Raw genomic sequence first — 15,904 nt, 5'->3', positions numbered from 1 at the left:
CCTTTATCATCTGCCCAAGTGAAGATAATTTTATCTCCTCTGGATTCCCACAGGGTTACCTTTGTTGTGACACTTAAGAAATAACTTGAAACTCCCAATTATAATTTTTTTGTTTTTGTTTTTCTTCCTTAAAGGACTCATTAGGCAGAAGTGTGAGTTATCGTTCTTCCTCTACAGAAACCACCAGAGACCTCCCACATAATAGAAGCTCCAAAATGAAGAATGGTGAATGACTACAGACAGGGACTAAAGATGCCCTACCTGCTCCTTTTTGCACGTTCTGCTGTGCGCCACGGCAGGAAACCAGACACACCAGGAGGCAGAGGTTCAGGAGCATAATTGTCTTTACCAAGGGAGTGTTTTCTTCCGTTACTTACAGGTTTCTTTGTACCCAATCCTATGTTTGCAAAAGCATTAAAAGAAAAAATCAAGATGCACTAAAGGGCAACAGAGCAATCATCACATGTTCACACTTTTAAAAGAATAAAACAGGCAACTGACAATGATGCAAAAGCCATTAAGAACAAGATTTTGTAAAAAGACTGGTAACGTTTAAAAATACAAGTCCTCTCCAGTAACAAGTTACCATTTTAACTAAAATATAAGTATGTGAAATGTACAAAACATGCAAAAGTAAATAAAAAATATATCCCAAAGAATGAAACATGCATGATACATTTCTTGTATCATGCAGAAACATTCAGTTTGCTGAATCTCAGAATAGCTTTGGTATATCTGAGTCTCCAAGGTAGAGCAACACTGATAGATCCGTGACTCCTGCCAAACGGGATCTGAATTAGAACAAAATTTCAATTTAAGATTGATTTTTCTATGTGAAAATGATAAAAGTAACAGGACTGAAAGCTTGTAACAGGCAGATGAGTCAATGTTACCCTCTTTAAGTCTGCTGACCCTCATTACTCATTTATTTTCATATAGAAAACAAAAGAAACCACTGGATAGAAGAGCAAGATATGGAGACTTAGCCTATATTTCAATACTGAAGAGTCAAGTATCCTTATGAAATATCTGGTAACAAAACTAGACCTACATGCTAATATACTTTATTTAGAATAAACCATATATTAAAATTGACCTACATTTAAAGATTTATTTTTTTCTATGTTACTGAAAACAAGTAATATAGGTTGGTTCTATTCGTTCTTCAAGTCTGTTTCACTATACTACTTTAGCAGCATCAGGAAAGTATGTGAAATAAAGGGTAAGGGGTAATACAGAGCAAATATTTCATAGAGTATAGCTTACTGGTAATCACCACATGACCCCTGTATGTTTTCTCTGGATACATTTACGCGCCTCTTAAAATACACAGAAGCTCCATTCACCATGTGCTATGTTTTGTTGTCTAACTTAATTACTCTCAAGCAAACAGTGTTCATCATGTATATGGTTTATATGTATACAACTTTCCCCTTACTTTCAGAAACTAATGCAAATGTCATTTTTAAGTAAAACCAAAAGAATCTACGCTTATCTTGTTAGGAGATTAAAAAAAAATCCCATAAAAGTTCCTATCTTCTTTCTGCACACACAATTACAACATGAATATGACACAACTCACACAATTATTTAACCCCTATACTCACCTGGATCTAACTATATAGCCAGACGCTGATTTGGCTTACCTCTATGTCTCCATATAACTGAGGCAAATACAGAAAAAAGCCCAAGAAATAAAATTACTCTTAAAACAGCTCAGTGAGCTTGTAAACTTCAGTCACATTTCCACTTTGTTTCATCATGCTAAGAAAAAAATTTTAAATTTTTATTCTCATTCCACAAAGTCCTGTTATATACCTCCAGGTACTAAAGTTACAGGAATCTGAATATAACATATAGATATATTTCTTTTTCCTATAGATAGCTCTACTTCTAATATTATATCAAAATACCCACTTAGACACTTTTTTCTTTTGAGAGAGAGAGAGAGAGAGAGAGAGAGAGTGAGTGAGAGACAGCGTGCACCAGCAGAGAAGGGGCAGATGGAGAGAGAGAAAAAGAATCTTAAGCAGACTCCATGCTCAGCAGAGTGAGACGCAGGGCTGCATCCCACAACCATGAGATCATGACCTGAGCCAAAACCACAGTCGGACACTTAACCAAGTGAGCCACCCAGGCGTCCCCAACTTAGACACTTTTATAAATGTTTTACACACAACGTAAACTTTTAATAATAATACATAGTGTGATATCACAAATATCAACTTTTTTGTATATATTAACTACTAAAATATCACTGTTTTAAAATAAAAATTGGTAGATAACTGTAAGCTTGCTTTTGATTTAATAAACACTCTTAACTCCTATTTAATATTTTGTTGATCAAACAAGCTGATTAATGGAGAATCAAAAACACCTATCTTTTAGTGGTAAAAAAAGCAGTTATACTTATGAAAATGTTTACAATATTTTTCACTAATTTATTTTTTAAGTAGGTTCCATACCCAATGTGAAGCCTGAATTCATGACCCTGATATCAAGAGTCGTATGCTCTACTGACTGAGCCAGGTACGCACCCCAAATTTTTCAGTAATTAAAAAAATGGACAAATCAACTCAGTGAAACCTTGTGAATACATTAAAAAGTATAACTATGAACCATACAGAATTTAAATTTAGTTTAAAATGAAGTGAAAAGGGGTGCATAGGTGGCTCAGTGGATTATGTGCTCGACTTCGGCTCAGGTCATGGTCTCAGGGTTCATGAATTTGAGCCCAGCGGCTCTGTGCTGACAGTGCAGAACCTACTTCAGATCCTCTGTCCCCCTCTCTCTGCCCCTCCCCAGATCACATGCGTGCGCTCTCTCTCAAAAATAAATAAACACTTAAAATAAAATTAAAATGAAGTGAAAATAGAAAAGTGGCAAATTATACTTAAGCCACATGGAATTATGTTAACAGACAACAGGAGAAAACGAAAATCTTAACAAAGAAATATATTCAAAATAATGAATTTTCTATGAAACATAACGTTGCTTAACTAAAAAAATGGAAACGTTATTATCTCTTTTTAAAAATTATTTCTACATTCTATAAATTCGCATAATCTGTATAGAACATTTACAGTCTTTCTAATCTGCACATCGTCAATATTTTTTTTTTCAACGTTTATTTATTTTTGGGACAGAGAGAGACAGAGCATGAATGGGGGAGGGGCAGAGAGAGAGGGAGACACACAATCGGAAACAGGCTCCAGGCTCTGAGCCATCAGCCCAGAGCCTGACGCGGGGCTCGAACTCACGGACCGCGAGATCGTGACCTGGCTGAAGTCGGACGCTTAACCGACTGCGCCACCCAGGCGCCCCTGCACATCGTCAGTATTGGTTGTTACCACTGATGTCGTATAATGAGAAGAGATTTCAGTTTTAGCACCCTGGAACACATAAGGGGTGTAAGCTCTAGTAGGTGCTAAAAAGCCAGGCTAGAAAGAGTTACCGATTCTAATAGTAGCTTTCCCTTTTCGACCACTTCCCAGAACTATAGTTCTCTTTTTCTGTCTAGCAGTTTTGAATGGTTCCTTCACTGATGGAGAAGTGATCCACTGGTACTGGAAGAGAAATAATACATACGCATTTCAGTTACAGGTAATTTATGAGGTTTGATCTCAACTGGAAATTCAGATATTTTAAGTTAATAAAAGGTTTGCTATCTGCATTTCTGAGACCGTATATTAAAGAATCACACAATTTTTTCAAAAACAGAAGGCCATTTGATTTGACTTATTTGGTTTAAGATGGCAGAAAAATGCCTTGATAGTTTTATTAGGAAAAAAAAAAAAAAAGAAAAACATGCAATTAACGAAAAATTCTTCCTAGAGAACTACGTGTTACCTCTGACTTGGCACTCCTTCCATTCTGTAGAACTTTTTTAATAACTGCTTTCATCACAGAATGATCTAAAGTGAAATAAAATTGAAATTATAGTAACTGCTTCCCAATGAGTGGTTATGCCCATTTAAAAACAAAAGCCAACTAATTACTGCTCTTCACATAAAATTAAGTATAAGACCCACATTATGCAGTTACTTACCTATTTCCCCCTTTGAGTATTCTAATTTCTTCCTCAAAAACCTAAGATGAAAGTATGCCTCCTCCCATATGGTCCCCGATGACTTCTATTTTGGCAGCAGCCGAGATAAAATCTAGACACTTTGGGTCTAAAGTGGCTTTGATAGCTTTGGCTATAAAGCAAAGAGTCTGGGGGCACTGTCCAGATGCTTAGATACCTAACAGGTGCCTAATCCATCAAACCAAAGTCCTGAGTCTCTCAAAGCTGCCCCTCTCCTCAGCCCCCCTTTTCTCAGTGAGTGGTACCAACCAGCTGCACACATAATCATCTAGGACTTGGTTATTACTATCTCTTTCATACCCCATATCTGATCTATCTGTAAGTCTTATTAGCTACACCTTCAAAACACAACCTGAATTCAACCGCTCACCAGCTGCAACCTTCCACCCTAAGCTAAGCCAGAAACAGCCCTGATTTGGACTCCTGACTGGAGTGACAGTCTCCTGACTGGTCTCCCCATTTCCCTTCTTTATCCCCCACGCTCGTTCCCAAGTCTATTCTCTACACCAGGGTCATCTTACTGAAACGCTATTCAGATCAAGCCTTTCCCACCTCAAAACCCTCTGCTCACACAGAGTAATTCATGTCCTTACTGTGGCTTTCCAAGACCTTACAGGATCATGCCCCTGGCCACCAACATGACCTCACTGCATACCATGCTCTCCTTCACTCAGTGTTCTGGCTATGGCGGCCTCTGCACTTTTCCTTAATACTTTACCCACCCTGCCACCTATGTACCTGCACACATAGCCTCCTGGTTCTGGAAAGTGCTTTCTCCAGGTCTCCCATGGCTTACCACTTTTCACTTGGGTGTCCCCTCAAATGTCATTTCTCCAGTGAAGCTGTCCCCTGACAAATCTAATACAGCCCTACTGCCCCATTCAATGTCTTCACCTTAAGGTGTTTTTGTACTTCCTGCTATCTAAAAGTACACTACTTATCTGTTTACTCATTTCTACCTGAACCCTTCCACTGGAAGGAGGACAAGACTTTTGAATATCCGATTCACTGCCACATTCCTAGTGCCTAAAACCTGTGTCTGGAACACAGAAAGGATTCAAAAATTACTTGGTAACTTAGAAATGAATGAAATGCTCTTTCCAAGAATGCAAAGGTTCCACAAGGAGGAAATAGCTCTCTTGGTGGAAGCAGGTTCATTATCTAGATTCAAGTCTATACAGAGTGGCGGCCAAGAGCAATTTACAAGTATCAATTCACTTTAATTAGTAAATCAGCTGCTAAAAACACAAGGGAAGTACAAGATTCAAAACAGTATAAGATTAGGAAAGTAAACACATTAAATTTTAAACACTGTCAATACATGAACAAATTCTTTGTTTTGGCATTCGTTAATCGATTAAAGAAGATGCGACATACCAACAAGCGGATTTTTTCTTATATCCAGAATGACCAGAGTTCTATTGGTTTCCAGGGCCTTTAGTAAAGCCTTTGCTCCTTCATTGGTGAGGCCACATTGCTGCAGGTCAAGTGCTTTTGATGAAAGACAAAAGGTCACTTGCCAACTCTACACAGATTTAGCACACAGTCAACTGTCATGTATTCCTGCGTGTAAGATTTTGGTACAAGCCTAATAATCATGGCAGGGTTTTAATCTTGGATGTGGAAAAAAGAAAAACAGAAAAGTATACACACACATAATACAAAATCCAATAAAAAATTCTTGGATGTGCCTCAATTATCCTGCCCATAGTACCAACATATCACCCAACATATTTTACGATTACATAGTTGAAGAATGACTGGATACAGTCTATGAGTGAAAAACATCACAAAAGGAATCCCAGTTCATAATCAGCAAGAATGCTGGTGGCAGTGGGGACCTCATATACAAAAACTCGGTGGAGCTCAGAAACTGCACTGCATTCTTTTGATATGATCTTGAGCTCCAAATCACTCTTGAAATGAGTTGAAAGAAAAAAGCCAAATAGAAGACTTGTAATAAGTGTTAGTTTTAGAACAAAAAAGACAAAGAAAGATGTCTCAAGAGGATGTGAACAATAACAAATCCAAACAATGTGTGAATAGGGAACATATGCTAAGAACTTATCAACAAAGAATGATAGTCAAGATCACCCTCTTTAAAAGGTCAAAGAACAGAATAAGTGATCAGAAACACTAGTACTTCATTTAAACCAAAGGGATCATCACAAAAGCACAGGCATACAAAACATTACATAGGAGGAAACTATCATATGAGCCCTTTTCTAAAAGTGTCGTGTAAACCACTACATTAAAGTAACTGGAGGCTTTTAAAACCCCAGGGTACAAAGAAGTGAGCCAGATATACGGAAATGATATGAAGCAACCCTTACAAACTCTTACTATAGAATGGACAGAGGATACAATTAATCAACTAGCTAAATTACTAACAATAGTTAATTATCACTACTATATACACTGAATACAAATTAAAACAATATAGTATGATTGTTCTACCAGATTAGGTCAAGATCATATAAACAAAACCTTTAGGATGTGCATGCCCTTTTGACCCAACAACTCCCTAAGAATTTACCAATAATAGATGTAGGCAAGGGTATGTATCAGAGTACTGTTTTTACATGAAAAACTGCAAAGAGCTCCTATATCTAGCAAGAATGAGTAAGCTGAGTATACTATGGCATATTCATACAATGGAACTCTGAACAGTCACTAAAAATGATGTGGTAGATAGAAATTTAGTGACTCATTAAGTAGCTCATACTATATGAAATGAGAAAAGTTATAAAATCTGGAGTAACCCTACTTGCATAAAAGAGGGAGGGCTACTAACTTTTGTTTGTCTTATAGTTTTTAAAAGTGACACAAGCCAGTGCTTGTGAGGGTAGAGGCCTCACGGACACTGTTAAGGTGGATTATAAATCGGCACAGAATTTCTGAATGGTGATTTGGCAACATGCAATAAATGTCTTAAAAATGTCATCTTATGAGGTCATTCCGCTTTTAGTAACTTAATCTACATAAGTAATACCAGTGGATGCAGAGGTGTATGAACAAAGTTTTCACCACACATTGTTTCCTACAGGGAAAAGCACAACTGTCTACATCTATTTGCAACACTATTGCATGTCAATATAAATGGAGTACCACAGGATACATCATTAATTACAAGAGCATGAATTAGTAAGTGCGCTATGAGTCCACTTTTTTAGTCTCTGAAGTATACGAGGATATTTGTAGAAAAATAAAACACTGAAAGTATACCAAAAATGAACAGTGATTGCGTCTAGGTATTAAGATTATGGGTAATTGTGTTTTCTTGTTACTCTGTATTTTCTGTGAAGAATAAATATATGTAATTCTTAGGAAAGCTGTAAAGCACAGTAAAAGGTACTGGAAAAATAAGGCTTTGAAAAAAATCCTGTGACAATATCATGCCAAAAGCTAAGCATATTTAGCATTTAAAAATTCACTATTTTCCATTTTAGAATTTACCTCTAAGCCATAAATCATCACTGAGAGATTCTGCAAAAGCACCTGCGCCAAGGTCACCAATGAGCGTGTTGCAATTCAAAGTGATACGCCTCAAACCAGCCATACAGTCCAGGTCAGGTCTCCTATAACGAAGACTCTCAGCCCAGGTTTCTTCGTGCCTTCTCATGGTCTGATACTTCAAAGATTTAAGAGGATGAAATGAAGACGTTTGAATAAGGAAACAGGGGAGGCCTACTGAAGATGGCTTAGCATGTCACGGTCAACCCAAGAGATTTAACAGTCGATTCGAGTTTAGGAGTCCAGTGACCCAGATTCTAGTTTGCCAGCGATTGGTTAGATTCTAGCCACTGGATGACGGCTGATCAGGTATATAAACTTTGGCAATCAATTACATTCTACAAATTTTATTTTCCTTATCTCCAACTCAGGGAATTAGTTCTAAATTTTGTTATTGCTGAGGCTGTATCATTCTGTCCTCCGGTGGTCTCCAAACACCTGATTGGGCATCCTGCAAGTGCACTTTCTGCAACATGTATCTTATTGATTGAAAAATTATACACAGGAAGTTCTGTACATATATTCCGTGTACATTATAAACTCTCAAGGTATTTTTTAAATGATACAAAAACAAATATAGGGGGTCTAATATTTTCTTTCCCTAACCCAGGGGATCTTGCTTACTACTTTAAGGTATGTACACTAACTTCAGTGGCCTGCAACATGCAAAGGCAGTTTGACATGCTGTAGGAAATTGATGGTTTGAGTTTTAACCAGAGATATAGTCAGAAAGATATATTTATTTCTCTACATTCATAAGATAAATTTTGGTTACAGGGAACACTGACTTTCAAAGAAAGCAATCTTACTACATGCTTGAACAACAAAAGACTCAAAGTTCCTGTGACACTCTAAAATGGAAAATCGTTGGTGTTTTTCTATTAACAATAACCTATAAAAGCAACAAGTGGGAATCACAGCAAAACACTTACATGGTGCTTATTATGTGCCAGGCACTATTTTATACAAATTAGTTCGTTTAATACAAAGCACAGAGGCTAAGTAATATGTCCACGGTCATAAGCTATGAAATTGGAGAGTTGGAATTTGAACCTAGGCTATTTGGTTTCAGAATCCATGCTCTTCACTGTTTTCTGTATCCTGGGTCAATGGACTTGCTCTGTATAGGCCCAAAGGTAAAATTTTCAGCTTTGGGGGCCATACAGTTTCTGTTGCAACTACTCAGCTCCACTGGGATAGGATGAAAACAGCCACAGTCACTATATAAGCAAATGGGTGTGGCTATATTCTAAAAAAACTATTTATCACAGGTGATGGGCTATTTTCAGTAACTCAAAATACATGACAGTATTGTTTATGATGTATTTATACATGAAATTTCTTATTTCTAGGAATAAGTGAACTACCTTCACTAAATGGCAAATCCCCAACTGAAAACTGGTCATATTCTTTCAATAAAACTAAAACTGCAAGCACATGTATCAAAGGACAAAAACAAAACAAAACAAAACCCCTGCCATCTTGAATCAAAATAATAATGTTTCAATCACATAATACGTTTTCATGAAAGTTTAAACGTAAAGTCACCTTTAAGATCTTGGCCATGTGCTCTGCTCCCTGCCACGTCAGATTACAGCCCATGAAGTTTACTGTCTTAAGAGTGATAGAGTTCTTTATACCTTGACAAATAACTAAAAGGGAAAACAAAAAAAAACAAAAAAACACACATACAATAAGATGAAGAGCCTATACAGTCTGGTCAATCCTGACATCTTTGCTTTTCCTGAGCCTATTGGAGGTTTACAGCTGTATTCTTAAATTCACTATCTACAGTCTTCCCAGACAACTGATGGGTTGGTGCATTCTAAAATATGTCAGCAACAGAGGCTCCTGGGTGGCTCAGTCAGTTAAGCATCTGACTTCAGCTCAGGTCGTGATCTCACGGTTTGTGGATTTGAGTCCCATGTGGGCTCTGGGCTAACAGCTCAGAGCCTAGAGCCCGGAGCCTGCTTTGGATTCTGTGTCTCCCTCTCTCTCTGCCCCTCCCCTGTTCATGATCTGTCTGTATCTCTCAAAAATAAACAAATGTTAAAAAAAAAATTTAAATATGTCAGCAACAAAGTGTTATTCCAGTTTACAGCAATAGTTTAATTCTATTTAGATGCTAAAAATGAATACTCCAAACACTGAAAACTTTATTCCCAACTAGTCAGTAAAGTACTATATACCTTTTGGGACATAAGAAAGAGAAACCTAAAAAGCCTAAGACCCTTCCTAGTTTCATTTCCAGTGATACAACCCAAACTCGGTTATCAATCAATTTAAATGTCAACTATAAACCCAGAGTTTTATTAGGTACTATGAAATATACTAGAGCAATATAAGATGGAAGATGTCAAACTCTTAGTTCCTTCAAATTAAAATGCAGCCTTCCTTACCACCCCAGACTCTACTGGACACAGTGAACACACACCAATTCTTCAGGACCCCAGTCAACAATCACCTTCTCCGTGATTATTTCCATGATACGCTCCTACCAACACCACTGAGTTTGCTGATCTTTGCATATGTTCCCTATTTTAGTACATAACATAGTGCATTACATAATTATGATTGCATATGAATAGTTTCAACTATTTAAAGATAATGATTTTTTTGTCTTTACATCTTGCTATTTCCTTTCCCATAACATTTCTTGAAAAGAAAAAGGTGAACAAACACAAAAAAACAGAATAGTATATATGTGTGTGGCTTGTGGCTTAACACAATCTTAAGTCGAACTGGTTCAGAGTATACAGCATGACAGACTTTTGGCGTACAAGTGAGATGAGGCCAAGGTTTTAACAGGCACAAGAGACAATCCAGGTAGAGCAGCACCAAGGAAAGGTACAGACAGCAGTCAACATGCGTGCAGGGAAACACGAGATCAGTCTGACGGGAGGAGACTTAAACAAGATTGAAACTTACTCTCTAAACCTCCATCGCCAATCGGACAATTTGCAAGAGACAGGTGCACCAGAGTAGCCGATTTATTCAATCCCTTTAAGGGGGAGAAAAAGTTAAAAATTTTACAGGCTCGGTTTACCCTCTAAAGCAAATATCCAGTGTTTGCAGGACACACTGGAGAAGGCTTACCTTTGTCAAAACAGTTAAATCTCTCTCTCTCAGAACTAGTCCATTTAACTCTAGGTTCTTCAGAGCATTTGATATACTTAAACAGCATTTGAGGGCTTTACATAACTGGAAGGTCACATCTTTGCTTCTTATTGCAGGAACACGACTTCTGCAAACTTTATTTCTGTCAGAACCTAAAACAGAAATTATTGTAAAATATGTATCGTCATCATTAGAAAATATCTACTCAGCGCTAAGGTACAAAAATGAATCCTGCTCTTAAAGTCCTCCTTGAGGGACACATGTAAACTCAAAAAGTCAATCACATGACTTACAGAGACATAAATTACATGCAAAGAGGTTCCTGTGAAAACAAAAAGTTTTATCTAAGTGATGGCTTCAAGGCAACGCTGAAGTTGAATCTAGAAAGAGGAGAATGACCACATAAAGTCTGCGTGGGAAGTGCAAAGACGTCCGAGCCTGGCACCTGCCGGCCACAGAAAATATTGCAGGTGGGGACATCTAAAGGCCAGGGTGCAAGGGGGAGGAGAAAGAAATTAAAATGGAGAGGTTGGCCCAAATCAGCCTGGGATAAAAAGCCGATGGCTTTTGGGGCGCCTGGGTGGCGCAGTCGGTTAAGTGTCCGACTTCAGCCAGGTCACAATCTCGCGGTCCGTGAGTTCGAGCCCCGCGTCGGGCTCTGGGCTGATGGCTCAGAGCCTGGAGCCTGTTTCCGATTCTGTGTCTCTCTCTCTCTCTGCCCCTCCCCCGTTCATGCTCTGTCTCTCTCTGTCCCAAAAATAAATAAACGTTGAAAAAAAAAAAAAAAAAGCCGATGGCTTTTATCTCATAGGTAAAGAGGACCAGGGCTACCAGGGGCACAGTAAGGGTGCCTCTACAGGTTAGAAAAACGTACCTAAATCAGATAGATTAGAAAAAGCATCCCTTCCCCAAGGTCAACCAGCCCCTTGGGGCTTTAGTAGAGCACGGCTCAGATTCCATGCTTCTGTGTAGGACACAAGCTGTGCAGCCAATGCACGCTGATCCTGTGCCGGTGAGCCATTATGAGCATTATTTTAAGGACACGTTTTCATTTTAGAAGATCACGGAAGCCCAGTAGGCAGATGAATGGAGAGAGAAACTGAGCTCAGTGGCAGCAACAACTAGTTACAGGCTGGTGAGAATAAAGAAACAGACCTAGGAGGACAAAATGTATAGTCTGGACCCACGGGATGCAAGAGAAAACAAAGGTTCAGTGAAGGGATTCTGAAGAGAATGGTCTGTGTGATACATTTTTCATACACTCACTGTGAAGTATGAGGCAAGATTAAGTACAATGGCCTTGACTTTGAGATCCCTTCCAACTGTAATTTCTTCTAAGTTATTACTTTGGTTAAGTCAAGTCGCTCCAGGGGCGCCTGGGTGGCGCAGTCGGTTAAGCGTCCGACTTCAGCCAGGTCACGATCTCGCGGTCCGTGAGTTCGAGCCCCGCGTCGGGCTCTGGGCTGATGGCTCAGAGCCTGGAGCCTGTTTCTGATTCTGTGTCTCCCTCTCTCTCTGCCCCTCCCCCGTTCATGCTCTGTCTCTCTCTGTCCCAAAAATAAATAAACGTTGAAAAAAAAAAAAAAAAAAAAAAAAAAAAAAAAAGTCAAGTCGCTCCAGAGGAACAGAACAGTTCCTAAACCTGAATGAGATGTAGACAATAATCTCACTTCTCTTCACCAGAGGACAAATTGAGATGTCCCTGCAGAAGAGATAACAGATGACATGAAACCCAGAAACTAGAAAAGGGCCAGGCACATGACAAGTGTTCAGATTAAAAAAAAAAAAAAATTTAATGTTTATTTTGAGAGAGAGAGAGAGAGAGAGAGAGAGAGAGCGAGCTTGAGAGGGGAAGGGCCAGAGAGAGAGGGAGACACAGAATCTGAAGCAGGATCTAGGCCCCGAGCTGTCAGCACAGAGCCCGATGCGGGGCCCGAACTCACGAACCGTGAGATCATGTCCCGAGTCGAAGTTGGAAGCTTAACCGACTGAGCCACCCGGGCGCCCCCAAGTGCCCAGATTTTTTAAAAAAATAAACCAGTAGTTTATTTCCTCTCCTGTATCTTCACACCTTCCCTGTGTGCTGGCTACTTTGCGTCAGCTTATAAACATACTCAAATGTGCCCATTTAAAAAACATCTTTTAGGGGCAGGATTTTCTAGATCTTCTTTGTGGGTTACCTTAGTTTCTCCCATGCCTTCAAACACTCCCCCATAGAGCCCAGATCTGCACCTGGAGCCCAGAGTTATCTAGACACACGTTTGGATGCCCCACAGGGCCCTCTTAAAGCATTAAGGATGAAGCGAGATCTTCTCCCTGACCCCAGACCCCAATCCACTCCTGCTGTGTTGTGTCTCACAGAAGGGTGCTCCTATAAATTGTCACCCAAGCTTGCTGTCCCCCCGTCCTTCTAACTGGTCCCCAGGCCCCATCCATTTGTCTCTTTGATATCTCAGATTACAATTCGCCCTCCTCCCAATCAACTTGCCCTCCAGATGGAAGTCAGAGCAAGCTTCTAAATCAAAAGTCCACCTCAGCATCCTTGAGTGCCTCTCACAGCCGTTAGGATAAACATCCAACCACTGGATAGGACAAACAAGGCCCCTCCCTGTGTGGCCTCCCTTCTTTAAACCCTAAATTGCAGTCCTCTACCTTAGTTTTGCCATATTTTCTTACATTTCTCAAACCTGGGCACAAGCAGCTCCCTCCTGCCATTTGAGCAGCTCCCACACAACCTTACAAAGGAGGCAGCTCCTCCAAGAAACCCTCCCTAACTTTCCCTTCTAACATTCTCAGCTTTACAGCACCAGAGCTCACTTCTTCCAGAGCCCTAACTTCGGTGCTAGTGTTTACTTGCTGCCTCTCCCAGCAGAAGAGGAGATCCTCCAGGGCAGGAACCTTGTCTCCTGCAGTGCTGGGTGCTGGCTGAACTCATTCCAGTGCCAGGACACTTGTATACCAACAACCTGCTTAATTTTTAGGGGTAAAAAGTATTTATTGATTTATTAAAGTTCCAGTATAGTTAACATACAGTGTTATATTAGTTTCAGGTGTACATTATAGTGATTTGAGAATTCTATACATTACTCGGTGCTCACCACAGTTAAGTGTACTCTTTAACAACCCATGGAAATGTTAATTTACAAGTGTGGGGATTGTAGTTTAAAAGTAACTTGCTCCCACCACACAGAGTGTAAACCCTGGAATTCAAACCCTAGGCTGCCTTCCCATCTGTGCTCTTTCCACTATGTGTGATTAAACAAACAAACAAAACAAAAACTTTTTTTGATTAACAGCCATGTCTTATTCAAAAGGAAATGGTGCAAAAGGCTGGGATGTATCAGTTTTCCTAATGCTTTGTTCTGTATCAGACTAAATCATAGGGTTTAGTCTGGATTAAGGGTGAAGTGGGGTATCCAATCGTGCGTGCTAGACAGCTCTGGGCCCCAGGTGCAGATCTGGGCTCTGTGGGCGAGTGTATGGAGGCATGGGAGAAACCAAGGTAACCCAATAGGTAACATACGTCGAATGCTTAATTATGTCCCAAACTGCGCTAAGTGCTCTACAAGCATTAACTTGGTGCATCTTTGTAATCGCCAGGCACAGCACGTCCTGTTAGTTTATATTACGAAAGAGGCCGCTGAGACCCGCAGGCCTTAAGTGACTCACCCCGGGCCCCCCGAGCTGGTAAGAGTCCTAGGCCGGACGCCCCGTGTACTGCACACATACCCGGGCACGGCACACCCGTGCCTGCGCCCAGCCTCCACCTGGCACCGTCTAAAATCTCGCGCCGCGGCACCGACACGAGGACCACTGTTGGCGGGAACTACAAACCTGTTTCGCCAAGCCACGGCTGGAAGAAGCTCTTGATGGAGATTAGGGGCAGATCTTTGTTAATCTTGAGGGTGCTCAGGAGCGGCGCCCAGTCCACGACGCGCAGGCGGTCGGCATTGAAGTCCAGCACGCCCTCCCGCAGGCAGGCGCGCACCGAGGGCAGCGGCACTGAGTCCTGCAGCGCGCATAGGTACTCGTAGTGCGAGAAGAAGTCGGCCGCGCTGTCGCGGCGCAGCTTCACCGAGTCGATCATGGCCCGGGGACGGCCTCGGGGGACGCCGGCGGCGGAGACAATGCCCGCTGGCGCCCCAGAACGCCGGATCGTCGAAGGCCCGGCTGCGGCGATCCCACGGCTGCACAGGAGCGGCGGCTCGGCCAGAAGACTCACAGCCCCCGGCCCCAGCTAGGCCCCCGACGCCGCGCTCGCACGCCGCCCCCCGCCTCGCGGCGCCGGCCGTTGGCTCCCGCCTCACGGTCCTCCGCGGCGCGGGGCTGCAGTTCAAGCCGACGGGCGGGGCCTGTGGGGGGCGGGTCGCGGAGACGTCAGCGCGCTCGCTGTGCGTCCGCACGCAGGCCCCGCCTCTCCTGGGGACGGGGCCTGAGGACGAGAGGCGGGACGTTCGAGGCGGGACGTTCGAGGCGAGGAAGGTGCGAAAGGTAGGCTGTTTTCGGAATTTGGGGTTTGCAGAAAAGGATTTAACTGGTTGATCGAAGTAAAGGGAGAGACGGACGTAGCATCACATTTACAAAGCAGTCTAAACTTCTGACAAGTGTCTATGCTTGCACCGCCCAGGAGAGAGGACCCCTGGTGAGGGATGTGCAAACGACCGAGTGAATATCAGCTGCCGTGCATGTGCATTAAATCTTTGCTGTCTGTATCAATTTCTACAAGCAACTCTTCACTTGTGTTGTTTCTACTTACCTCACGCGGTTGTAGGCATGTTGTAAGGACTTCCATGAATTCAGGACATTGTTGTGATTACTAATAGTCACTTTGTTTTGTATTGACAGCGACGGTTAACTCTCTCATAATTAGTGCTTTCTGTCTCCTAGGCATCCTTTTAAGCATTGTTTAAGTATGAAATAATTTAATTTTCTTAACAACTCGCCAAGGAACGTAACGGTTGTATATCTACTTTACAAAAGGGGAAACCAAGGCAGAGGAAGTTAGGTACCTTACAGCTAAGTAAGTAGAACTCAGATAATTGGCCTCAGAACCTGTGTTTGTATGCATTTTCTAGAACAGTGATAGTCCTTTGGTCAGGCCTTAGGCATTATGTTTACAGCATTCCTCTTCCACTGTAGAACCAAGCTAAAGTGTAAATCATTTTTGTTAGGGACGGAATGGAGATT

At 41.2% G+C, this 15,904-nt stretch overlaps 1 protein-coding gene across 4 annotated transcripts in view; it reads right to left on the bottom strand.

Annotated features, from left to right (window-relative positions):
- The window catches only part of CEP78 (centrosomal protein 78), a 34,760-nt gene extending 19,858 nt beyond the window's left edge, over positions 1–14,902 (bottom strand). For all 4 annotated transcript variants that reach the window (XR_006966224.1, XM_047102496.1, XM_047102481.1 and 1 more), the window contains exons 1-9: positions 14,552–14,902; positions 10,697–10,869; positions 10,529–10,601; positions 9,149–9,252; positions 7,544–7,718; positions 5,465–5,578; positions 3,850–3,914; positions 3,455–3,566; positions 262–397 (exon numbers count right to left, since the gene is read on the bottom strand). Coding sequence is in view for 3 of the 4 variants with exons in the window: in XM_047102496.1 (XP_046958452.1) it covers positions 262–397; positions 3,455–3,566; positions 3,850–3,914; positions 5,465–5,578; positions 7,544–7,718; positions 9,149–9,252; positions 10,529–10,601; positions 10,697–10,869; positions 14,552–14,804 (1,205 nt within the window). In the remaining variant the exon portion in view is untranslated. The remainder of the gene's footprint in view (positions 1–261; positions 398–3,454; positions 3,567–3,849; positions 3,915–5,464; positions 5,579–7,543; positions 7,719–9,148; positions 9,253–10,528; positions 10,602–10,696; positions 10,870–14,551) is intronic.
- Between the last annotated feature and the right edge of the window lie 1,002 nt (positions 14,903–15,904).

This window comes from Lynx rufus, unplaced genomic scaffold, assembly GCF_022079265.1.
Source record: "Lynx rufus isolate CCGP_SWC_20201006 ecotype Redwood Valley unplaced genomic scaffold, mLynRuf1.p SCAF_10, whole genome shotgun sequence".
NCBI classification, from domain to species: domain Eukaryota; kingdom Metazoa; phylum Chordata; class Mammalia; order Carnivora; family Felidae; genus Lynx; species Lynx rufus.
The sequence above is the reverse complement of the archived record's forward strand: the minus strand, read 5'-3'. Positions and strand labels throughout refer to the sequence as shown.